Source organism: Monodelphis domestica, chromosome 6, assembly GCF_027887165.1.
Source record: "Monodelphis domestica isolate mMonDom1 chromosome 6, mMonDom1.pri, whole genome shotgun sequence".
In the NCBI taxonomy this organism is placed as follows: Eukaryota; Metazoa; Chordata; class Mammalia; order Didelphimorphia; family Didelphidae; genus Monodelphis; species Monodelphis domestica.
The window spans coordinates 143,285,848-143,312,858 of NC_077232.1; the positions used below are offsets into that span (position 1 = coordinate 143,285,848).

The 27,011-nt window shown below is 36.5% G+C and overlaps 1 protein-coding gene across 5 annotated transcripts in view; it reads left to right on the forward strand.

The window, feature by feature from the left end:
- Nucleotides 1–27,011, forward strand: part of SPMAP2L (sperm microtubule associated protein 2 like) — a 75,973-nt gene that overhangs the window by 30,505 nt on the left and 18,457 nt on the right. For 3 of the 5 annotated variants that reach the window (XM_056802663.1, XM_056802660.1, XM_007496408.2), the window contains 5 exons: nt 3,962–3,992; nt 10,206–10,259; nt 13,152–13,254; nt 18,825–18,911; nt 24,947–25,383. In XM_056802663.1, coding sequence (XP_056658641.1) covers nt 3,962–3,992; nt 10,206–10,259; nt 13,152–13,254; nt 18,825–18,911; nt 24,947–25,383 — 712 coding nt within the window. Of the gene's footprint in view, nt 1–3,961; nt 3,993–10,205; nt 10,260–13,151; nt 13,255–18,824; nt 18,912–24,078; nt 24,204–24,946; nt 25,384–27,011 lie in introns of those variants that run through there. The other 2 variants (XM_056802661.1, XM_056802664.1) reach the window with 2 other exon arrangements.

The following is a 27,011-nucleotide window of genomic DNA, read 5'->3' on the forward strand; positions in this document are numbered from 1 at the left end:
CTTCTCACTCAAAATTAGAGAATATTTTTTATTTCTGATCATTTTAACTCTTGACTATTACAGTTCAAAGAAAAACATTCCCCCATTTTGTTACCTAAAATTATTATATTAACAGTGGAATAGGAGCATTATCCTGTACAATCTTGGTTTAGGTAGACATGAAAAGGAGCAAAAATATAATAAGGCTATTAAGGTGAAATGTAGGGCAGTGCTGGAATTGCACTATGGTTTTCTTTGATGATGATTGAGTGCATGTTATTATAAGAATAGAACTTCAGTGATTGAATTGGAATTCTATTTTTTTCTCCTTTTCAAAAATTTGTTCTGTTTCTTCATGGAATATTGTTTCATGTAGATGACTTAATATACTCATTTACCAAGCAGTAAAACCTTATTCCAGGTGACTGTGAGTTTTAAAACACAATCCTCAAACTCTAACAAATGGATGAGAAAAAAATCAATAGTATATTAATAACAAAATTGACTGAATGCAATTTGTGAGTGACCTGCTAAAAGGAAAATGTGATGGTTATCTTTTTTTAATCCTTACCTTCTGTCTTAGAACCAATACAATGTAGGTTCTAATGCAGAAGAGTGATAAGAGTTAGGCAGTGGGGGTTAAGTAACTTGTCCAGGGTCACACATCAAGGAAGTGTTTGAGGCCAGATTTGAACTGAGGACTTCCTGTCTCTAGCCACCTAGCTGTCACCATGATGGTTATTTTATTTTATTTGATCATTTCCAAACATTATTCATTGGAAACAAAGATCATTTTCTTTTCTTCCCTTCCCCCCCCCCCCCCACCGCCTCTCCCATAGCCGAAGCGCGATTTCACTGGGTATCACATGTGTTCTTGACTCGAACCCATTTCCCTGTTGTTGGAATTTGCATTGTAGTGTTCATTTAGAGTCTCTCCTCAGTCATATCCCCTCCAACCCTGTAGTCAAGCAGTTGCTTTTCATCGGTGTTTTTACTCCCACAGTTTATCCTCTGCTTGTGGATAGTGTTTTATAGATCCCTGCAGATTGTTCAAGGTCACTGCATTGACACCAATGGAGAAGTCCATTACCTTCGATTGTACCACAGTGTATCAGTCTCTGTGTACAATGTTTTCCTGGTTCTGCTCCTTTTGCTCTGGTTATTTTTTTAAATTTTATTATCATGCAAAACATATTTCCATATTGGTCACTGTTGTAAGAGCAAAGTCATACGTAACCCAAACCCCCAAATAAAACCATAAATATACTGATGTGAAAGATTTCTCCAACAGTTCTTCCTGTGGAGGTGGATAGCCTTCCCCATCATAAGTCTTTCAAGATTGTCCTAAATCATTGCATTGCTGAGAGTAGCCAAGTTTTCATAGGTAATCATTGTGCAATATTGCTGTTATTGTGTACAATGCTCTCCCAGTTCTGCTTATTTTGCTTTGTATCAGTTCCTGCAGATCTTTCTAGCTTTTTCTGAAGTCATCTTGCTTATAATTTCTTATAGTACAATAGTATTCTATCACCAACATGTAACACAATTTGTTTAGTCTTTTCCCAATTGATGGACATTCCCTCAATTTCTAATTTTTTTGTCATTACAAAAAGAGCTGCTATAAACATTTTTGTACAAACAGATCTTTCCCCCTTTTTTGATATCTCTTTGGAAAACAGACCCCCCAGAAGTGGTATTACCAGATCAAAGGATACACACAGTTTTATAGTCCTGTAGGCATAGTTTCAAATTGCCCTCAAGAATGGTTGGATCAATTCATAACTCTACTAACAATGCATCAGTATCCCAATTTTGCCAGATCCCCTCCAACATTAACCACTTTCCTTTACTGCCATATTGGCCAATCTGATAGGTATGAGGTGGCACTTCAGTGTTTTTTTAATTTGCATTTCTCTCTCTAATCAAGAGTAATTTAGAAAATTTTTTCATATGATTATTGATGGCTTTTATTTCTTCATCTGAAAATTGCTTGTTTATATCCTTTGACTGTTTGTCAACTGGGTAATGGCTTGTGTTCTTATAAATTTGGCTTAGTTCTCTAATCTACTCTATTGATCTACTATTCTATTTCTTAACTAGTACCAAATTGTTTTGATGATTGTTGCTTTATAGTATAGTTTGAGATCTGATACTGCTAGACTATCTTCCTTCACATTTTTTCCTTACTTCCCTTGATGTTCTTGACCTTTTGTTCTTCCAAATGAATTTTATTATCTTTTCTAGGTCTACAAAATAATAATTTGGGAGTTTGATTAGCATGGCACTGAATAAATAGATTAATTTAGATAGAACTGCCATTTTATTATATTATCTAACCCTATCCATGAGCAATTATTTTTTCCAATTGTTTTGCTTTAATTTCTTCTTCATGGGTAGTCAGTTCACCATTTTCATTTTGATATTGATAATTTGATTTTTTGCTTTTTTTAATCAAATTAATTGATGCTCTATTTTATTTGTTTTTCATAAAACTAACTTCTAGTTCTCCTACTTTCTATTTTATTAATTTCTTCTTTAATTTTTAGGCTTTCCAAATTAATCTTTAAATGAGGATTTTTCATTTGTTCTTATTCTAGTTTTTTTTTAGTTGCATGCCCAATTGATTGATCTTCACTTTTTCTATTTTATTTATCTAAGCATTTAGAGATAGAAATTTTCCCCTAAGTACTATTTGGCTGTATCCCATAAATTTTGATATTATGTTTCCTCATTGTCATTCTCATTAACAAAATTATTCATTTTTTCTATAATTTGTTCTTTGACCCATCCATTTTTTAGCATTAGGTTACTTAGTTTCCAAATAATTTTTTATTTGACTTCCCATGGAGCTTTATTGAGTATACTTTTTATTGTGTTATGATCTGAAAAGGATGTACTTATTGTTTCTGCTTTTCTGCATTTGACTGTGAAGTTCTTAATGCTGTAATACATGGTCAGTTTTGTGTAGGAGCTTTGTACTGCTGGAAAAAAGGTATATTCCTTTCTTTTCCCATTCAATTCTCTACAAAAATCTATCCATTCTAAATTTTCTAAGATTTCAATCACTTCCTTTATTTCTTTCTTGTTTATTTTTTGCTTTGACTTAGCTAAATCTGAAATGGGGAAGCTGAAGGCCCCCCCCCACTAGTATAGCTTTATTGTTTGTTCATTTTGAAGTTCATATTGAAGTTCATTTAATTTCTCCTTTAAAAATCTAGAGGCTGTGCCTCTAGGTACATATATGTTCAGCACTGATATTACTTCATTGTTTATAGTACCTTTTATCAAAATGAAATTTCCTTCCTTATCTCTTTTAATCAGATTTATTTTTGCTTTAGCTTTGTCTAAGATCATGATTTCTAATTCTGTTTTTTTTACTTCAGATGATACACAATAAATTTTCTTTCAGCCCCTTACCTTTACTCTTTATGTATTACCCTGCCTCAAATGTGTTTCTTGTAAACAACATACAATAGGATTCTGGTTTTTAATCCACTCTTCTATCTATGTCCATTTTATGGGTGAGTTTATCCTATTCACATTCACAGTTATGATTACCAACTGTGCATTGCTCTTCATCTTAGTTTCACCTTTTGATCCTGCTCTTTTTCCTTTCACTCTGTCCTTCCTCACAGTATTTTATTTTTCATTTATTCATTTACAAATTTTCACATAAGTTTTTTGGAATTATATGATCCAATTGCTTCCATTCCTTCCTTCCTTCCCCACTCAAACAATCTGATTTGAGTTATCCATATATTATCATGTAAAATATATTTCCATTTTGTTCATTTTTGTAAGAAAATAATATAACTCCCCTCCCTCCAAACAAGCTAAAGTGAAAAAATAGTGTGCTTTGTTCTGCGTTCTGATTCCAATAGTTTTTTCTCTGGAGGTGGATAGCATTCTTTATCATAAGTCCCTCAGAATTGTCCAACATTAGCATGATTTTTAATCTAAAGTTTTCCTTTTCCTTTTGCAGGATGTCGTCCCAATGCAAAATCAGAGACAAGGTAAGGCCATAGATAAAACAGCTACTACCCTCACTGATCATATGGGTATCTCTAGCCTGCCAGGATTTAGCATGGAAAGAGGAGAACTTAGTTTAAATAGGGCATTTGGAACAGTGAGCTCTACCATGTTAGTGAACCCTGGGAGTTTTATCTTAGAAACTTTCAGGGAGATAAAGAGAGTGGATGAGTTTCTGAGGTAGATCATAGACTGATTCAGAAGTCATTAGTGCTTATTCTGTGCCAGACACTGTGCTGTGTATAGGAACACACAGAAAAGTAAAGACAGTTTCTGTCCTGAAAGAGCATACTTTCTTTAAAAAACAAACAAACAACTTTATATTCTATCTTAGAATCAAACTTGTGCATTGGTTCCAAGGCAGAAGAGTGGTAAGGGCTAGCGGTTAAGTGACTTGTCCAAGGTCACACAGCTAGGCAAAACTTGAACCCAGTACCTCCCATTTCTATGGCTGGCATATCTATGAGCCACTTAGCTTCTTCCAAGAGCACATATTTTAATGAGGGAGACACTATGGAAATAACTCAGTACCTACAAGTTGTATAAAGAGTAGGTGGGATGTTATCTGAGAGGAAAGCACTAGTAATAGGGGGACCTGGAAAAGCCTTTTGAAACAGGATATTCAAGTTGTCTTGAAGGTAGCTAGAGAAACTAAGAGGCATATGTAAGAGTGGGAAGTATTCTGGGCATTGAGGGCAGGCTAAACAAAGGTGAAGAGTCAGGAGATAAGAGTGTCTTGTATGAGGAACTGTAAGTAGCTAGATCATAGAATGCATGGAGGAGACATAAAGTGTAAAAAGACTGACTGTAAAGGGGAGGGGCATCCAGGTAGTTCAGTGGATAGAGAGCCTAACCTAAGGATGGGAGGTCCTGGGTTCAAATCTGACCCCAGACATTTCCTAGCTATGTGATTCTAGGCAAGTTATTTAACCCCCATCTACCTTGCAACCAATACACAGTATTAATTATAAGACAGAAGGTAAGGGTTTTAAAAAACAAACAAACTGAAAAGGTAGAAAGGATCCAGGTGGCAGCGATGGTAGACTAACTATCCAGACATTTGCTGGGAGTTTTACTCTAGTTAAAGCAAAGCATCTATTTATTATATGTCTAGCTTGATTTAGCAAGACATTTGACAAAAGTCTATTCTTATGGATGAGATAGACAACTATAGCACAGTTAGTTGGTTTCATAACTAGTAGCATAGAAAAATTCAGAGAATCCTGATTAATGAATTGATGTTAAAGCTCAAAGAGAGGTCTAAAGAGACATTCCACAGAACTCTGAACCTCATTCTGCTCAACATTTGTATTACTGACTTGGAAAAGGTCATTTATGGCATCCTTATCAGATTTTTGAAGAATGTAAAATGCAGAAGAATAGCTATTTTGATGGGAAAAATTTTAATGTGTAATAGATTTGAACAGTGATGGTGAACCTATGGCATGGGTACCAAAAATGGCACACAAAGCACTCTCTGTGGACATGTGGCTACCACCCCGCCTAGTTCATTACTAGAAAGGCAGAGGGACTTGGGTCAAGATGCTCCCCTTCCCCTCTCCATGAGTCTGAGGACACTCCTCACTTCACCCACCCCTCTGCCCAGCAGCCCAGTGGGAGCACACAGGGGGCAAGGGAGGGTGGCACATGAGTGGCAGAACTGGAAGGGCATTCTCCCCCTCTCTACACTCACTGAGGACATCCCTCACTTCACCGACCCTTTCACCTAGCAGCCCATTGGGAACTCTTTCTCCTTCCCCTGGAGGGGCAGGGTGCACCCAATGCTTACTGGGGGGAGGAGCACTGTGTGCCATCTTGAGGATGGGTGGGATGGGGGCAGAGCCTGACACTCTGTCTCTAAAAGGTTTGCCATTGCTGGACTAGAACAATGGACTGAACTTAGGGTAGAAGTTAATAGATTAAAATGTAAAATCCTGCACCTAGGTTTAAAAAGTTGTTGTATAGCCTTAAATGGGGAAAATTTGGTTAGGCATGGTACATATTTTTCTTAAAAGAGTATATCTTACAGTGACCTTTGATAATTAATTTAACTTCTCTGGATCTTATTTTCATGTAAGAGGATGGAGCTGGACTTGTTTATCTTTAAGGCCTCTCCCAGGTCCACATCCTAGGGCTGATTTGTTTGAAGGGAAGAGAAGGAAACAAAGATTTAAATAAAGGTGGTAGACTAGATTGGGCTGTAGGCTGGCTGTAGTTTGAAAATCTCTGGTTTAATAGATTGGATTTATGAAATTCCTCCACAGCTTGCCATATCCCATGACCAGCTGGCCCATGGGGCAGTTTGATCCCACCTTTTGAATGGAGCCCTAATCAAATAGTGACAGTCTCTAGCTGTAGCCACCTTGTTAGAGGGATGTCGTGAGGAGGACTAGGGCATTAGATATGGGATACTTAATATTTGTGTGTCATTGGGTAAGTTACTTAACCTCTCTGGGTCTCAGTTTTATGATATAATGAACTACATCATTTAAAATATATTCAAAGGTACCTTTACTCAAGATTCTATGACCTTACAAAGTTCCTGATAATTCTAAGATTTTGTTATTCTTCCCTTTGCCAACAGAAAGTCCTCCTCCTTAAGAAAATGAGGGTAGGAAGAAAGAAAGTGAAGAAAGGGGGCAACAAGGTAGTACAGTGGTTAGAGCATCAATACCAGGGTTGGAAGAACCTGGGTTCAAATCTTGTTGCATGACCCTGGGCAGGTCACTTGACCCCAATTACCTAGCTCTTACCATTCTTCTGCCTTAGAATAAATAGCCAGAAGGTAAAGGTTTTTTAAAAACTAAAGAAAGAATAAGGGAAGGAAAAGAAGGACAAAAGGGGAGAAAAGAAGTTAGAGATATGGCAGGACTCCTCTAACAGTATCTCCTGATGTATTAGTGTGTATGGGCTTTATATGTATTCATACCTACCTGCCCCCTGATTGTTTTTTAATAAATAGAATGGACTGTATCTTGGCAGGTTTTCAAATGGGTAACTTCATGTGTAGGGATTTGGTAGAGGGGATTTTTCTTTGATTATTGATTGGATGAGCTGACTTCTAAGGCCCCTTCCAACTTAGAGATCCTTACTGTGATTCAGTCTAGATTTGACTTTGGGGAAAACAGCTCATTCTTTCCATTTTCTACCTCATAGGAGCCTTGCTTTGACTTACACATGTTCAGTGTTCCAAAATAGTGGTGAAAAAAAAAAGTGTAAGTAGGGAAGGGCTGTTAAATGAAGAAGAACATTCTGACTGAATGAGAGAATTATTTAGAATGCCCCACCCCCTCAGATCTAGAAATATCCCCAAAGCAATTAGCCTGTAACAAGGCTAAAGATTTCAGACATTTTCCCAGCTATAGATAAACAACAAAAAGCTAACCTTTTTAAAAGGCTCAGGGTCATGTATTTGTAATTTCATAATCTGTGCACAAGAAGAAAAACCCTACAGTAGGCTGTTTTTCTTCCCTAAAGGGATAATGGATAATCTTAAAAAAAAAACAAAAAACCTTGTGAGGTAATGCAATTACTAGGAGAAAGCAAGCAAGCAAATGTTCCAGATGATTATCTTTATTATACTCAGCCTGACATAATGCATGATCATTGAGTGAGAAGAGGAAAGACATTAATTAAGCCTCTGCAAAGAAGCTAAACAGACATTAATGAGGTGACTTCAAATTAAAATAACTTAATTTAAACATCTTTTTGTGATAAACCATGAGACTGTGAAAGTATAAAATGTAATGTTTTCTTTTTAAATGGTACCTTTTTATTTTAAAATGTTAAAAAAAATATATGCTGATACTTAAGAAAAATCACCTAGGGAAAGATCTTTGATGAAATGGTAATTGATGCAATCATAGGTGAACTTCATTGCAAAGATTAGGATGGAGTTTTTTTTTGTTTCTTTGATGTAGTTCATCTGGGAATCTGTTTTGCTGGACTATGTGTATTAATTATTTGAGTTTTCTTTTTTTAAATTGTTCAATTTAAGTAAAATAAATAAGAACAGATTGGCATATAATCAAACATTTTTTTTTCATGAACTAGTTTCTTACCTGATCTTCCATGAACTCCTCCTCTCCTCTAGGGAATTATATGGCCCCAGAATACATGATACATTGGGCCTGGCACAGTATTGTATTTTAAAGGATTTTAAATGATGTAGGTTAATTAGATCATAAAAGTGAGACCCAGAGAGGTTAAGCGACTTACCCAATGTCACACGAGTATTAAATATCCTGTCTAGCTCATAACCTAATGCCCTAGTCTTCTTCATGATATCCTTCTAACAATATGGCAGGCATATTCAGCAAGGCGGTCTAGTGGATAGAGCCCTGGACTTGAAGTCAGAAAGATCCCAATTCAAGTCCAGCCCCAGATACTGATAACTTCAAACAACTGTATATGCTAGGCAAGGAATTTAATCTCATCTGCCTCCATTTCTTCATCTAAAAAAAGAGGATAAACAGCATCTCCCTTGTGGGGTTATGATGAAGACGAAATGGGATACTTGTAAAGCACGTTGCAAGCTTTAAATCCTCCTCCTCCTCCTCCTCCTCCTCCCCCTGAGGATGTAGGAATACTCTTTAGAGAGTCATGTGCTCACCCTGTCCCCTCTCACTCACACATGGGCTCGTGCACGCAGTCACCCATCTCGATGAAAGAACTGGACCAATTTCATTTTATACATGTATTGTGAACAAGTTAATCCATGGCGAGACGGGAAATGGTTGAAATCTCTTCCCCATTTTTTGTATGCCTCCTCTAGGGGTTTAATAATCCCTCCCTAGCTCACTGCCCTCATGTTTCTTCTTCCGTCTAGAACTTAATGTTGTGAAATAGGACTGTCCTTAGGCATAGCTGGAGTAAGTGGTCATTGACAAGGCATGCTTTGAAGTTACACCCAAATGGTACCCTGCCCCAAAGTACCCATCACTGCTAACTGGTCACAGATCCAAAGCCCCTGCTTCAAAACTGCCCCGTCTGAGGGGAGGGAGCTCCGGATGACTGTGGGGAAACAGGATGGAAGTAGGTACCTAGTATCGGGCCAAATGATGCCAAAAGACAGTGGGAGGTAAAAAGGGGATGAGGAGGGAATGGTGCTGCTCAAAGGAAGCTCAGACGTCTGTGAAGAAACACTTCTTATGTAAAGTAATAGGGAGTCAACATGGTTTCAGTGGACACTAGAAGTTTTCGAGCCCGAGGTTCGAATATAGACTTTGCCACCCACTCTTTGTGTGACTGCCAGCAAGTTTTTAGACCTTTCCTGTGCCTTGGCTCCTCATCTGTAAAATGAGGGAGTTGGATGAAGTGACCTCCAAGAATCCTTCCATCCCCAAACTTATGATTCTGCAGCACTTCAGAGTTTTGCCCTGGGTCGTCCATGTTGCCCTGCTTCCCCTCTGGTGAAATTTAATCATTCCTGCTACCATTACTTTAATATCCAAGATGTGGTATATCTAATCTGTGAATACATTTTCTTTAAAATAAGAAAGACCAAAAAGGCTTATTTAAACAGACAAAAAATGTGCATTTTAATTGGAACCTTCTGGAGATAACATTCCTGCTTTGTTGTTTTGATCAGCTGATAGCTCTACCAGTAGAACTTTCGGATCCAGACCAGGGGGACTTTTTTGGAATGGTTATAGTTTGTGGAGTGTCTTTTGCTGTCAGGACTTGAGAACTACAACCCATCCAATATAATTAAATATTTTTAAATTGTCTCCATAAATTAATCAGTTTTGCCTTATTCAAAGTTCTTTTTGTGGAGATAAGAAACTGGGAACATTCAATAAGGAATGGTTGAACAAATTATGGCATATGAATATAAATGAATACTATTATGCTATAAGAAATTGATGAAAGAGATGGTTTCAAAGAAATCTAGCTAGACTTGTATGAGTTGATTCAGAGTAAATAAGCAAAGCCAAGATAATAATTTATTCATCAACATTATAAAGGTAAACAACTTTAAAGGACTTAAGTCCTTTATTGATTATTGATTATTATATATTGATCATTATTATATGCATTTGACTGTGCATATTTATTACAAAGATTTTGTTTTTTATTTGAAGGGAGGAGTTAGGAAAGAGAAAAAATAGATTTTTCTGAATTGAAAAAATAGAATTAATTTGGATATATATTATATATATATATATATATTTATTTGTTTTCTTTTCATTTTCTAGAAAACCAGTAAGAGATCTTTCTACACCTAAAAAAGTATGGGGGCTCCCAGATAGGTATGCTTATACATTCTTGTTCGTTGCATTTATTTCTACTATCTATAAAGGCAAATGCCCTTTCACCCGCATATCACCACTATACTATCCATCCATTTGTTTGCTTACCTGACATTTCTGAATCTAAATCAGTATCTTCAGTCAGTGGAACTCACCTATATTCAACCCATACATTCAATCCCAGGGATTTTCACTATGCTCCCCTATAATGTCTGCAGCCATCCCCAAGTACTTTTGCACCTTGAATTTTGGTCTCTGCCTATACTTGGCGCTTCTGTGCTGTTAGAAAGATGTACTTCTTCCACACAGCTATACTTCTGTCACTACTTAGCCACTGCCATTTCTCAGTAGTTATGCCCTTTTCCTTTTATAAGCCATTAGTAAACTTCAGATTTTATCTAAATAATTTATTTTTATATCTCCTTCTTCTAATATATTCCTTTTCCTTCCTGTTTCCAAAAAGCCACCCTTAAGAACAAAGAATTAAAAAAAGAGGAAAAAAATTAGCAAAAGCAGCCAAGTCTAACATTCTTTTTGTTAGTATTCTACACCCATTGTTTTCTACAAGAGAGGGAGACATATTGTCATCTCTCATTATTGAAGCCAAGTTCAATCATTAACATTTCACAGTGTTCAGGTTGGTTTGTTTTGTTGCTGTTCCTTATGTATACATTGTTATAATCATTGTATATATTGTTTTCTTGACTCCACTATTTACCTGGCCAACTATTGAGTGATTACTAAAATCTTGTCCAGCTGTCTGAATCTGATATTTTGTGATATCAATGGTATTACCTTATTCTCAGATTTCTTGGCTTCTAAGTTCAAGATCATTATAAAAATTTTAAAACCTTACATTCTGTCTTAGAATCAATACTCAGTATCTTTTCCAAGGCAGAAGAATGGTAAGAGTTAGGCAACTGGGGTTAGTTGACTTGCCCAGAGTCACACAGCTAAGAAGTATCTGAGGCAAGATTTGAATCCAGGACCTCCTGTCTTTAGGTCTGGCTCTCACTCCACTAAGCCACCTAGCTGCTTCCCTCGTTCATCTTTTAGTAACCATCATCATAGTCTAGGACCTCATCACCTTATATAGAACTACCATAGTAACTCCATAATTGAACTCTCTGCCTTCTCACTTTACTGATCTACCTGTTATTAATTGGCATTATTATCTTCCTCAACTGTCTTTTTTTAAATCAAGTTATTTCCTACTCCTGAGAATGCCAGATAAATGAATCATTTCTATATTATTTTATCAAATTCACACACTTCTGAGAAGCCTTCAAGATCTTCCCAGTTTATCACACCCAGAGGAAAGACCCAGGCTTCAGGTCTCAGAGGATCTGAGTTCATATTCTGCCTCTGTTACTACCCTTCTGGTTATAGGCAAATTAATCTCTCTTTCGGATTCTGTTTCCTTTTCTAGATGGTCTCAGGGATCCCTTCTTATTCTAAATTATAATCATATGGTCCCATCTAACATTTAGCTATATTTCTAAATGATTTTTTTTTATCCCAGTAGGAAAAGAATATGTAGGTTGCTTATACCTTTGTTCAATATAAGATTTCTTCCCTCTTTTTTGTCAGTTCCTCACTCCTTACACCTGGCTCCAAACATTTTCTCAGTGAGTGTTTCTTTGTTGTTGTTGTTGAAAATTTTATTTAATGATTTATTTTAGAATATTTTTCCATGGTAACAAGATTCATGTTCTTTCCCTCCCTTCCTCCTGCCCGTAGCTGATGAACAATTCCACTGAGTTTTACATGTGTCATTGATCAAAACCTATTAGTGAGTGTTTCTTGATTAATCTCAAGTCAGTTCTTTAATTTTTCATCTCTTTATGATCTCCTTCACTATTCATTTCAATCACTTGATTGTTGTTTTTGTATTTTTTATTATTTCTTCATGATTGTATGTTAAAATTCTGAGTTATATTATATACCCCTTAAAGGCAGAGACTGGGTTTTTTACTATTTTATATTCAACTCTTAGTTTTCTTTTAAAAAAATTCTAGTTTTAAATTTTATTTATTTTCAGCATTCTTTTCTTTTTTAAATTTCGAATTCCAGATTATCTTCTTCCCACCCCTGAAAAGGCAAGCAATATGAAAACAACTAATTACACATGTGAAAATACATTTCCATATTAGTCACATATTTTTTAAAAGCAAGAAAAATAAAGTGAGAATATTTTGCTTCAGTTTGCATTCAAGAGTTTATCAGTTCTCTCTCTGGTTACCTCTAGTTACACCTTATAATATAATTCTAATTCTAATTGGAAATTACATATCTGGTACAAGGTTTATAACATTTAGTAAAACCTGATAATTGTTATTGATAGAAATATTCTCTCTCTTTCCTTAGTTTAAACCTAAATGAATTGTAGATTATCCTTTTAAAATATATATATATAATGGGGGGCAGCTGGGTGGCTCAGTAAATTGACGGCTAAGCCTAGAGGTGGGAAGTCCTGGGTTCAAATATGGCCTCAGACACTTCCTAGCTACGTGACCTTGGGCGAGTCACTTAACCCCCATTGCCTAGCCCTTACCATTCTTCTGCCTTGGAACCAAAACACAGTACTGATTCTAAAATGGAAGGAAAGGGTTTAAAAATATATGATGATAAAAATGTTTTTTTTTTACATTTTTCTATTTTTTCTAAATTCTTTTTTGCATCATATATCAAGAAACAGGATTAAATATGTACTTAATTCATCTTTATAAATATTCTCTTTCTCAACAACTATATTTATAAAGCACTTATATGTAGACATTTTAAAGAAAGGGGCAAATTGGCATACATGGAGGTATCTGCGTATAATTTCTAAGGTAAGGGTATTTATTTCATAATGGTTAACATAATCTTTTGTTTTTCTCTTTTTAACAGAAGATTGATTTGGGGAAATCAAGTACCTATCAGACCTTTAACCTTGTGTGCGTTGTCTGCAAAACAAACAAAGAGAATTGACCAACTTGCAGAGCCCAAGAAGGTTAACAAATGCTATGTACCTAACAGGTTTGGCTCATGTACTATTTGTTTGTGTCATTACAAGAGCACAGAGCACATGAACAGAGCCCAGCCAGAGACAGTGTGACTAGTCTTAATGTTCTAAGGATGAGGGTGGCGTCTGGTCTCCAGTCTAATGACAGTAAAACCTCTTTACCAGCAGCCTTTATACATTGCCTCCTACATAGTACAGGAAATGTTTGTAAGTATTTGTTGCCTAAGTTAGGAGATAAGACACACTGGCTGTCTATTTCATTTTTGAGGCAATTGTTATATTTTGGGGAACACAATTAGGCATGTAACATATACCATCTCTTTTTTTGTGTCTTTATCAACAAGCACTTATTAAGCTACAAAGAAAAGGGATTGTTTAAAAAAACTGCAAACTTCTCTTATTTACAATTTTTTAAATTAAGTTTGGGACAGTGAGGTGGCTCAATGGACAAGAGCACTGGGCTTGGAAATTCAAAAACCCATCTTCAAATCTGGCCTCAGACACTTAACTAGCTAGGTGACCCTGGGCAAGTCACTTAACACTATTAGGCTCAGTTTCCTTATCTGTAAAATGAGCTGGAGAAGGAAATGGCAAAACACTCAAGTATCTTTGCCAAGAAAACCCCAAAATGGGTCACAAAGAGTTGAACAGACTTGAAACTACTATTGAACAACAAAATCTATTGTTTAAGAACGTGGTAAGAAAATTGTTCTACTCTTTCCCCCTTTCTCCCCATTTTTTCTGTGCATGTGAAATGTTTGATTGATGCTCTTTTAAGATTTCTATTGTGTCCATTAACCCATCCTTCCTCTTAGTAGAAGCCCTCCTTTGAAACAAATATACATAGTCAAGCAAAACAAATCAGTACATTAATGATGTGTGAGAATTTATGTTTGATTCTGTACCTCTGATCTATCCCTCTCTGCCAAGACCCAGAAGGTGTTTTCATCATCAGTCTTTTGAAGTCATAATTGGATGCTATTATGATCAGAATTCTAAAGTCTGTCAAAATTGTTTCCCTTCATATTACTTTTGTGGTCATCCCATAAGTGTTTTCCTTGCTCTACTATTTCATTCTTCATTAATTCATACATATCTTTCCATATTTCTCTTAATTTGTCCTTTTCATTCATCCTTATAGTGCTAAAAAAATCCATTCAATTTGTATATCACAATCTGTTTAGCTATCCCCAATTGATGGAATAAAGAAAGTATTCATTACTTTCATTATTCATTACATGTCTGAAGCACTGTGCTAAGTGGGAAATATAAACAGATGAGAATAAAAATAAAAAGTCAGGTGGTCCCCATTTTCAAAGAGCTCACATTCTAATGGGAGAGAATAAATAAAAGTCAAATGGAAAAGTCCCATGGTCCTTAGGGTGCTATAGCAAAGCAGACACTAATGCCTCTTCTTTTCCCCTCCAGTCATTCTAATTCCTTTTAAAATTGTTTCTTTTATTTAAAAATTAATTTAAAATATTTTTCCATGTTTACATGATTCATTTTCTTTCCCTCCTCTCTTTCTGCCCTCCTCTCAAAGCTGACAAACAAGTCCATTGGGTTATACAAATGTTATCACTTGATACCTATCTCCATATTATTCATTTTTGGTACAGAGCAATTTTTTAAAAGCCTAAACACCAAATCACATCCCCACATATACATGTGATAAATGATAAGTCATATATTTGGCTTTTGCATTTCTGCTCCCATAGTTCTTTCTCTCAATGTGGATAGCATTCTTTTACGTAAGTCCTTCAAGAGTGTCCTGGCTTGTTGCCCTGCTACTAGTAGCAAAGTCCATTACATTGTATTGTTCCACAGTGTTTTACTTTATGTGTCCGATGTCCTCCTGGTTCTCTCCTTTCACTCTGCATCAATTCCTGGAGGTCGTTCCAGTTCACATGGAATTTCTCCAGTTCATCATTCCTTTTAGCACAATAGTTTTCCATTGTGGTAAAGGTATGGAGAGATATAATATTAATATAATATTACATAATATAATATAATCACCATCAGATACCACAATTTGTTCAGCCATTCCCCAATCAAGGGACACTCCTTTATTTTCCAATTTTTTGCTGCTACAAAGAGTGCAAATGCTGCTTCTTTAATGTTGTTTCTCTTGATAAAATTACTTTGGTTTCTGAGGTCAAACAATTTGACAATACAAAACCTTACTGACAAGAATTTCTTTTGCTGGGTCTTGTCTAAATATGACTATAATATCTGAAGAAACAGTTGTCAGGTTATGTATTCAGAGGCATTTCTTCCCAGTATGCTCTCTGTGGCCACTGAATATAACTTAACCATTTCCATGGCTTTTGCATTTAAAGTCCTGAGCTGTCTCCATTGGAGTCTGAGGGGACATGGTGGTCAAGGTGGTTTGATTTGCCTGGCATATGCTGCTCCCTCCCTTTCTCTTAGGGTGCCATGCTGCTTCACCTCACAGGCTTGCCTCCCCTGCGGAGCCACAGTTGATGGACACCTGTTTTATTTCCAGTTCTTTGCTAAAGCTGAAAGTGCTATTATAAATATTTTTGTACATATAAGCCCTTTCCAACTCTTGGACTTTCTTGAGGCACAAATTTAAGAGAGTTTTATATAGTTTAGTGAATCTTTGTATACAATTTTAAATTGTTTCACGGAATAGTTTCTACCAATTCACAGCACTATCAACTGTGCATTTATATGTTTGTCTTTCCCATAACCCCTGCAAAAATCACTGTTTTTCTCTGTTGTCATCATTGCCAGACTGATAGGTATGATGGTAGAATCTCAGAGTCACTTTACTAGTCATTATTTTTTCATATGATTCTATATAGCATTTCTTCATGTGAGAATTGCCTGTTCATATCCTTTGACCAATTATCTATTAGAAGAAATTTTTCTTTTTCTTTTTCTTACATTTTTATATTAATTTTTATATATTGTGACAAGCAGACCTTCATCAGAGATATTTTTTATGAATATTTTTCCAATTAATTATTTCCCTTCTGATTCTAAATGCATTTATTTTGCTTATATAGGAACTTTTCAATTTTATATAAAGTTCTCCGTTTTAGCTTCTGTAATCTTCTCTATTCTTTGTATAAATAAGAATTCCTTCCTACCTATAGCTATGAATGGTATCTTCTTTTTGTATTCTAATTTTTTATTAAATGATTTTATATTTCGACTATATAGCCATTGGAGTTTATTTTGGTATATGGCATAAGATGTTGGTCTTAACCTAATTTCTCTAGAGTTCTTCCTAATATTTCTGGTAGTTTTGTCAGTTTGGGAGTTTTGCTCTACAAATTGGCATTCTTGAGTTAATTGACCATGATTATAATATGTTTATTGCTTCTGAGTCTAATTTAATTAATCTGTTGCATTCTCAATTTTTCTCCTCTATAACCAGCATCAGATTGTTTTAGTCCTTTTTTTAACTTTATAGTATAGCTGGAGATGCAGTAGTGCTAGATTCTCTTCATATGTACTTGCTTTCATTGTAGCCCTTGAAATTTTTGACTTTAGATAAATTTTGTTCTTGCTTTGCCTGGATCCAAAAAACACCCTCTTAGGAGTTTGATTGGTAAGGAACTAAATCTGTACACAGATATCTCTAACAAAATGATACCATTATAAAGGAAACTGTTATAACTTACTTAATATATATAGTTAAATTTTTTTAAACACACACTTTCTATAGCTTCCCAAACTCACAAGAAGCTACAAGGTAGGAAGATAGAAAAAGGATAGAAGTTTTGGATACTGCGAAGGGCATGTTGGAGCCGAGTTCAAGATGTCAGAAATGAGTCAGAGATCAGGTCTTATTAATATCATAAAGCCGCAGCCAAGCCCCAATCATTGGATGTCACTGAAAGGCCAATTCCCGTCCAAAGATCCCAATTTAACACTTCACTGGTCAGAGGATGCTATAGCTCAGCTAGGAGAATGAATAGAGGATAATAGGAGGAATTAGAGAGTACTAGGTATTAGCATTGGAAAAGAAAGAGACACCTGGTCGAAGACCAGGTTTTAGGTAGAGATAGAGAGGAAAGAGAAAGGTAGAAAGACAGTGCTCAGCAATTCTGAGATCTTGTCCAAGAGAGAGATCGAGATGGCTGCGGCTCCCTTTTTAATCTCTTTGATACACAAATGTACTCAATACATATTGATAAGTTACATAGTGTATTGCCATTGGATAATTGCAAATTATGACAAGGTGAAGGTGGGGTTTTATCCCAGGTGAGTAAGACAAAGGGGAAGCAAGGTTTCATGCCCTAACTCTAGCCACGCTGGAAACAGAGTTCATTGCCATGCGCAGAATGGCCATGTGCCCACACATAATCCTTGCCTCTTAATTATACATATGGGCTGGACTGCTACACTTTCTGTCTTAGTTAAACTCTAAATAAGAAAAGCAAGGGTTATGCAATTAGGGTTAAGTAACTTGCCCAAGATCATATAGCTAGGAAATGTTTGAGGAACAGATTTGAACTTAGGACCTTTCGTCTCCAGGTCTCTACTGAGTCACCTAGTGCTCCAGATCCCTCTATAATTTTTAAATTTTTTCCAGATTTCATGTCGATATAATTTTTTAATAATTTTCTGACATTTTGCAACCTATGTTCTCTCCTTTCCTCCCATCCATTCCCACTCCCCAAGGTAATATGATATAAATTATACATATACATACAATATATGTTTCCATGTTTGCCATTTCTTGAAGCAAGACACATATTGCTTACACTAAAGACAAATTCATGAAGGAACTAAAGTGAAGAATGGTATGTTTCAATTTGCATTCAAACTCTGCTGGTTCCTTCCATAGCAGCAGATATCCTTTTTTGTCATGAGTCCATTAGAGTTGTCCTGGATCCTTGCCTTCTTGATAGTAAAGTCATTCACAGTTGATTGCTGAAGGGGGAGACAGGGATTAATATATTTACTTAATTATAGACTTTGATGCTTCCAGTAGAATAAAAATTAGCTGCTGTTGTCAAGGGCGACATTTCGTATTACTTGTTTTTTTTATTAAACTTATTTCAAAAGGTAATTTTTTTGCTAAAGACATAGGTGATCAGAAAAAGAAAGAGACTAGTTATCTAGCAGAGGAAAGGATAACAAATTTAGAGTTTATGAGAGGACACGGATGAGTGTTACATAGACTAAGAGGGCATGGATGCATCTTTTGAGATCACTTATTCATTGTAGTTTTGAAGAATGTCAAAAGATTAAATTATCTTCAAGATTTGTTATTTAATCATTAGCAGTTATTTTACATAGCATTAGATCCATACCTATGTGTGGGCCTATTTCCATTTTTCCCTTGATGCAAAGTTCAGGGAAGGTCCAGGTATTTAGAAATCTAGAGCCATTTCACCATAAACAAGGAACAAATGATCAGAGAAAATCCCAAGAATAATGTTGCCTATAAGGCAAGAAAAAGAAAGCCCTTTCTGAGTCAGTCCAACTGAGCACAGCTCTTATTTGTCAAATGATGCCTTTGTTTAGTCTGGAGGAAGAAGCATCATTTCATTATAAACTTTTCCTCTTTATAAGAATAGTCCCTGCTGAAGTTCTGTTCCTGGGATTCGTCACGGCATCTACTTTGGAGGAAGGAATGGAAGGGAAAAAGGGCCATGATTGGAGAGGTAGGCATGAAGACAATGGGACTATAATTATTTTTTCATAGATTAATTTTCATGATCTTTAAACTGATTATTATTCTTTATATTTTTCCATGAATTACTACTCAATGGAATAAAGGAGATTTATTAGGTCCATGGAAGAAAGATTAATACTAGAAAATAAACTGGTGGGGAATTAGGTATGTAAGAGAGTATAGATGCAGAGAATCCACCATGGGGAATTGCAGAGCCACTGAATCTGAGTAAGAAGAGTCATTAGTTTACTTTAGACTGTAGTTATTGTTTTTTATTTCTTTTTTTTTGAGTCAGAATAATTGGAGTTGAGAGGGGTGGGGAGAAAAAAGTGAAAGAGAGAGAGAAACAGAAAAGAGAAAGAGAGACAGAGAGAGAGAGAGAGAGAAAGAGAGAGAGAGAGAGAGAGAGAGAGAGAGAAAGAAAGAGAGAGAGAGAGTAGAGAGAGAGAGAGAAAGAGAGAAGTTCATTTTAAATGTTTCAGAGTGTAATTATTTTGTTCTTTAGTGGACACCCTTTTTTTAGAAATAGTTTTCTGTTTCTGGGGATACTTTTTTTAACATTATTTTATTTCTGGGGATACTTTTTACTACTTAAACTCTTGTCTGCTTTTTAGGTCAGTTGTATTCTGCAGTCCCTTTGAGAGAGAAAGAATGAAGTTGAAACTAATCTAAAAAACTTTATTTTTGCTTTGGAGACTTATTAACCTCAATGTATACTTGTGGAAGGAAGAATTTTTCTAAGGAAAATGCATTTTGAAACACATTGATCATTTTCAGGGGCCATGTTAGCCATCTCCACTTTAGAAAAATAGGCAATTTGCAAGTTTTTGAAGATCTGAGGATGTTCTTTATTTTTTTTCCCAAAAAGTATTTTGAGTTCTTGAATCAGTTCCTTTCTAAATTGCTTTGTAAATTTCAATGTAAATGTGAACTATTATTCATGTTGTGTCAATGAGGAGTCTTATTTGTGGAATTCTTTGTAAAATTCTTTACTTACTTTAGATACCTAAAATTGTTCTTTCTTATTTGTTATAGGCCAGAATTTTTATGGAAAGTGGGGAGGTATGAACCGATCTTTGCTCTCGCCCTTCCCCCTCCTACCATACCAACCTGGAACTTTTACAAAAATTTATCCCTTTATTCCACCACTCCCCAATTGATTGATTGATTTGGGAACTACCTGGGGGGAGGGGCTTTGGGCAAGAAGAGTATAGTTTTTGAGATCCACACCTTGGAAATCACCTTGCTTTTAACCACAGCTAAACTGCTTTTAACCACTACCAGCAGCTCCCAGTACTTCTTCATCAGTTCTTATTTGCTTTTTTTTTTGGACTTCTTTTTAACCATCTTGAAAACTGCCTCTACTGAAAGCACTGGAATATGATTTAAATAAAAGATTGTTTATATCCTCTGGTTCTGACCACTTGATTGCACCAGATGCAGGGTAATGACTCCAATAACATTTAAAAAATTATTTGTTCATTCAAAGGGTCTTAATTTTTGACTATGCTTCAAGCCTTGTATGAGACACTGTAGGTATGTCTACACGGTCTGTAAACACAAACAAGATTTGTGACACAATCCTTGCCTTTAAGGAGTTCTTCCTTTCTCTGTGGGCTAAAGGAACTCCTTAAGGACAAGGAAATTAAAAGAAGGATTCTTAAGGTACAGATTGATGGATAGAGTGTGAGGTGGATTGGACTAGATGGAGTCTTCAACCCTGAAATTCTTTGATTCTGTAGAGGAAGAATCTGACCTGCTCTTGGAAGCATATGAAAAGTCAAAATGAAAGGTGTTCTACTAGGCAGGAAAAATGCTCCTGAGATGAACTGAGGAAGCATTTTCAGGAGCAAATATGACAACCTGACTGAGGTAGGGGATTTGTGGTGGCCACACTTGGTGAGATCCTTTCTAAGATGTTCTTTTCTCTTTGTAACCTTACTCTGGTCAGCCCCTCCTAGCCCGGCCTAGATGGAACTCTCCTCTAGACTACCATAGCACACTGTCATTTTTGCTTATTTGACATCTGATTGCAGGTCTGAGCAACTGAAGGCATTTTTATCTCAGGCAGGGACCAGCCTTCTTTTTCATTTGGTAGTTTTTCCTCCCTCTCCCCCTGCATCCTTGATACAATTGCAAACAATTGAAATTTATTTTGTTTGCCTTCTACTTCCATTTCTAAATTTCTGTCACTTCAATCCATCAATCAAAAAGCATTTATTAATTACCTGCCGTGTGCCAAGTGATGGGGATACAAAGACAAAAACAAAAGTCTCTACTCTCAAAGAGATTGCATGCATGCAGATAAATATTTATATGCAAAGCATATGCCAAATCAATACAAGATACTTTTTAGAGAGCAGTTACCAGAAGCTGAGAGTTTCAAGAAAGGCTCCATGGAGAAGGAATATTTGAATCAAGTCTGAAGGAAACAAGATCGTGAGAGATGGAGGTGAAGAGGGAGTGCATTCTTTTTTTAAAGTTTATTTAATTAATTAATTTAGAATATTTTTCCATGGTTACATGATTCATGTTCTTTCCCTCCCCTCCTCCCACCCCCTCTCTTGTAGCTTACGAGCAATTCCGCCAGGCTTTACATGAATCATTGATCAAGACCTATTTCCATGTTATTAATATTTGCAATAGAGTAATCGTTTATAGAGTCTACATTCCCAATCATATCCCCATCGACCCATGTATTGAAGCAGTTGTTTTTCTTCTGCATTTCTACTCCCATAGTTCTTTCTCTGGATGTGGATAGTGCTCTTTCTCATGAGTCCCTCAGAATTGTCCTGGATCATTGCATTGCTGCTAGTAGAGAAGTCTATTTTATTCAATTGTGCCACAGCATATCTGTAAGAGGGAGTGCATTCTAAGCATGGAGAATATTCAAGGCAAAAAGCCTGGAGTCTGGAGATGGAGTGTCATGGGTGAGGAAGAGTAAAAAGCATAGTCTGGATAGACTGTGGAGGGAGGTGATGAAATGGTTTGTCATAATAAGATGGAGGCTGATTGTATAGGACTGTAAATACCCCAGAGGATTTTGTATTTTATCCTCAAGGCCACAGGTAACCATTGAGGTTTTTTGAGAGAGCTGACATGGTTAGATCTGCACGTCAGGAAAATCACTTTGGCAGCTACATGGAGGACAGATGAGAGAAGGGAGAGACTTGAAGTAGAGACCAGTCAGGAAACCACTAGGATGGTCTAAGTAAGAAGTGATTAGAGTTTGATAAGTTCCAGTCCAATGATGAAGGTAACCCAAAGTCCTCTACTTGCACACCCACCCTAACGCACCCCAGCCTTCACACTTACTCCTCACTCCAACACTGCAATTCCCATTTCTCCAATGATAAGCTGGGCTTTGCCACTAGCCCTCCATATAAAGCATCTATTTCAACCAGGTGGGTCTAGTTACTGAGCATTCTCTACTCATTCTTACTTCAGGTCAATTCTTCATCTCCTTTCTTCCCCTCTGTCCGCTGAGTGTTAGGAATTCAACAAGCTGATTTTTTCATTACAGTATCTTACACTAAGGTTGTTAGCTCTCTCGGTCATTCTGTGCATTTTTCCCCCAAAGATTTGGGACTTAAGCAACTTTTAAAAGTATTAATGGCCATTAAGCTCTGCGTTACTTCAAATCGTTTTTGCCTTTTTTGTTAATTTTCATTTAAACATTTTTACGTAATCTTTTTTTGTGTGTGTTGACTACCATTGTATTCTGCTCTGGTTATCTTCTTCCATTATTTCCCATAAATATTTCCAGGTAGTAACACAATCCATATAGTCATCATTTCTCCACAGTTATATAGAATTTCATCACATCACTTTATTAAACTATAGTTTGTCCTGTTGGGACTGAATGATTTCCAGGGTTCTGATATTATAATTCCCATAATTTGTAGTGATACTGTGAATATTTCAAAGTACAAATGATATTTCTTCTGCTTATTTCTGTTAGATATATCTCCCCAAATGGGCCAACAGAACTAGCACTATTATTGGAGGCCTTGTTACATGTGGCCAGATTGTTTTTCAGAAAGACTGAATTGAATTATAGCATTACTAGCTAAGCAGGTCTAATTCCCTGTGACTTGAACAATGTTTATCTTTCGATTTTACATGTATTTTCACCAGTTTCACTAGTGAATGATGATAGTTTAAAGCTATTTTAACTTACATTTCTCAGGTTGTCAGGAATGTTGTGTGTTTTTTCACCTGATATCTTCCTGTCTACTCTGATGCTTCCTTAGGGAATGGAGGTGATAGCGCATTCTCAAAGTTTATGGCAGTGGAGTATAAGCTCTGATAATTCTCACCAGGTTCAAAGGTTTGGAAAAGAACTGCAATCAAAGGACAAGCTTAGTTAAATTAAAAAAGATTCCTCACCAGAAAATTGGCTGCTGAATGATAAATTTGGGGGCCATAGTAGCTCACAAAAGACAGTATACGAAGACATATAAATCTTCTGCAATGTTAAAGCCCCAAAGATTTACTATCTGTGTTTCTTTTTCTGTAAACTGCCTATTAATATTTCCTTTATTAATTAGAATATGTCTATGTGTTTATGTACACACAGACACAGGGATGTGTTGGTAAATGTTTAACAACTAGCTGCCCTGGGGAAAAATTGTGTATATGACACATATTGTATACTTATTTTACAATACTGCATTATTAACGGGGGTTTTCCCATTACTGTCTTAAGTCTAGACAGTCATCAAAATAAATCAAACCTTGATTTGTAGTATTTGGCAATTCTGAGGTATAAAAAGTGATGTAGTGGTTACAGTACAGAACTTGGGGTCAGGAGGATATGAGTTCAAATCCAGCCTCAGATATTTATTAGCTGTGTAACCCTGAGTAAGTTATTTAATCTCTGTTTGCCTCAGTTTCCTCACCTGTGAAATGAGGATAATAATATCTACCTCTCAGAGCTGTTGTGAGGATCAAGTGATATAATAATTTGTAAAGCTCTTATATAAGTGCTATATAAACATTAGTTATTTTTATTATTATTAATCTGGAAATGATAAAAGGAAATAAGGAGCAGACTGATACTCCCTCTGGCCACTGTGACAGGGGCATAAGAGAAGGAGACTGAGCTGAAAAGGATTGCCGGGGATTCCAAAGCTTCTAGAGAGAACTAGGTTTCTGTGAGCACCATAAAATAGAAAGAATATGACAAAAAGTTCTAGAATGAAGGGGAGCTTATGATAGAGACTGTATTCTAAAGCACAGATCATCAAGGAAGACAGAGAAAGAAATGGATCATAAAAAGGTAGGCTTGAAATGAAATGAAAACCTTAGAAATAAATACAGGTTGTGACTGGAGTATCACCTCTGTAGATGACATTTTTGAATAACGGGGAGAAGGGGAGTCAGATGTAGCATTTTGCCTACCATAGTCTGACAGAGAAGCAGTGTAAGGGGGGAGCCGGGGCTCTAAGGTGGAAGGGAATTCTAGTTGAGCACCTGAGGCAGTCAGAAAATGCCTAGAGATCGGAGGCTGAACTCACCTTGGTGCCATGGAAGTGGGAGAGGCACATCCAGAAGTAACCCCTTATGGAAGTCCATGGAAGCCGCTGGCTCTTTAGTATCTAGTGTCCTTAACCTGAGAAGGGCTATTTTATCTCTCAATCTGGTCCTAATTTATTTCCTGGTTAGCCATCGGTATGACCTAGAGTCCCCCTCAAGGCGTTGGCAAGTGGGTTCACCCCCCCCCCCTCCCTTAAGTTAATTTTGTGATTTTAAAAGAGGTCCTTTTTTAACTCAGAGAAATAGCTAATTAATATGTTGAGGGCATTTCTTCCTGAGCAGAGGGATCTTTGCAGGTCCTGAGTTCATGATCTGCTTCTTCCCTATCACCATCACCTTTTCCCTCAAAAGACTTGAAATCAGTCTAGGCTTTCCCCGCCTAAAAAGTTGTCATCGAGGCACGTAGCTTTCCAGATTATGGGGTGCATTTTCTGGGTGGGGAATGAGTTTAAAGCAATGGCTACAATGACTGGATATTTTCGACAGCACAATCGTCGGTGCCGAAATAGAGGTAACTTGAGGAGAAGACATAGGAAGAAGCGCAGTCACCGCCATAGGCGTCATGGAGATGAGCGCCTGGACTCCGCGTCTGCTTTATCCGGGAGCCTTCTTGTTTCACAAAGTCTAGCTCAGAACGCCGCCTTCTTGGAACGGCCCGTAGAAAGGCGACGAAAAACTTTAAAGACCCGACGTCGTCTTGACCCAACTGCATCACTGCGGAGGAAGAGAAAGAAAGCAAAAAAGCATCCTCTAAGATGTCGTCAACGACGACGACGAAAGCGACGTGACAAACGGAAGATAGTACTACTGGCCTGGGAAGGGGCCCCACAGGAGGACTTGAAGAAATGGTGCCACACCCAGAAAAGCCAACTTAAGAAAGCCCAACCGAAGACCGAGGAGGGACAAACATGGGGAAAGCTCGGGTAGGTAAACCAGGCACCCAAAGGGAGGGGTAGCAAAGCGCAAAGCAATTCCAGGCAGCCTGGACTAAAGGGAACTGTGGGAGTGGGGTATCAATGAATGCAGGAAAAAAAAAAAAGATGGCCTGTGTGCTCAGAGGAAGATGGAGAGCCTTTTGGGAGAGTAGGAGTAGAGGTTAGAAATCTTGAGGGGAAATTATATACATTTGGAGAGATTTTGGAGAAGTACTTCTGGAGACCCAAAGAGAGTGCATAGGCAGGGATGTGCTGATAAATGTTTAACAACTTCCTCTCATATATCTCACATACATATATATGTGTATACATATATATATGCAAAAAGCATGGATATACTACTCTAAAACAACTGATTTTCTTTCCCTAAAGAGCCACAAATTAAATACAAGTATATCTTTGTATTCTATTTGTATTTCTTCTTGATTATATATATATATATATATATATATATATATATATATATATTGGAGGGCACACTGAAATTTGATTTCCATTGTTAACATTGTTTCTATTAATACTTTATAAAGTCAAAATAATCAACAAAACAGTAAAACAAGTCCTGATTTGTAGCATTTGCCAATTTACAAGGTCTAAATGCTCACACTGAAAATTTAAGTATTGGTTTGTCTGTATTTGTCATGCCATTTTGAATGGGAGAAACAGACTAGGACAGTGTACTATGGGACTATCTATCAGCTGACTAGGCATGGAAGGATGCTGTGTAGTACATTGGGGAAAGCCCATACCTTTGGTGATAGCCCCTCTCATATGGGGTCAAAGCATAAGGCATGGATATATTACTCTGAAACATGCTGATTTTCTCCTGCTAAAGAACCACACCTCATCCAGTGAAGAGTGTGGAAATTAAAAGAAATTACCATAGAGATAAGCAAATTTATATTACAACAAAAATTTCCTCTTGAAATTTAAGTATTTATTGGATTATTTGGGGGAAATGGAATGCTCAATATAAATCCCTGCAAGGTCCTTAACTTTTTACTCTGTATCCAGAAATACTGTATCTACATTGATGAAAAAATTTAGAACTATGAATAAGTTTTCAAAATACTATTGTGGATGTTTCCTAAATTTAAATATAATTTCCAACACATGATTGGAAAATATCTATTTATTAATTACTTGACCAGTTTTCAAAAGTAATTCTCATTTTGTTTTTATAGCTAAATATTTCTAAATATGAATGGATAATAAACCTAAATTAAAAAATAAATCTAAATAAGGGCTTTGAAGTCTTTGCTATTCACTAGCCCCTTGATTTTAGGCAATTCAATTAAATTCTATGTTTTTTCATGTTCTCATGTATAAAATGTGAAAAATAATCCTTTCAGTGAAATTGTGAGGAACGTACTTTGTAAACTTTCCTTCTATAACCCAATATTCTACTATATCTCCAATCTCATTGGCATAGGTACTCCCAACAGTGATGCAGATTACAACTCATTTATACCTGCCCAGCCTGTGCAATACTTGTCCATGACTTCACAGAAATTAATCACAGGCCGTTTTCCTTGAGTTCTGTGTTGGAGGCTTTCCTCATGTTCTGACAGTGCCAGAACTATAACAAAACATGTGAGCTCTCCATTGGTTTTTCC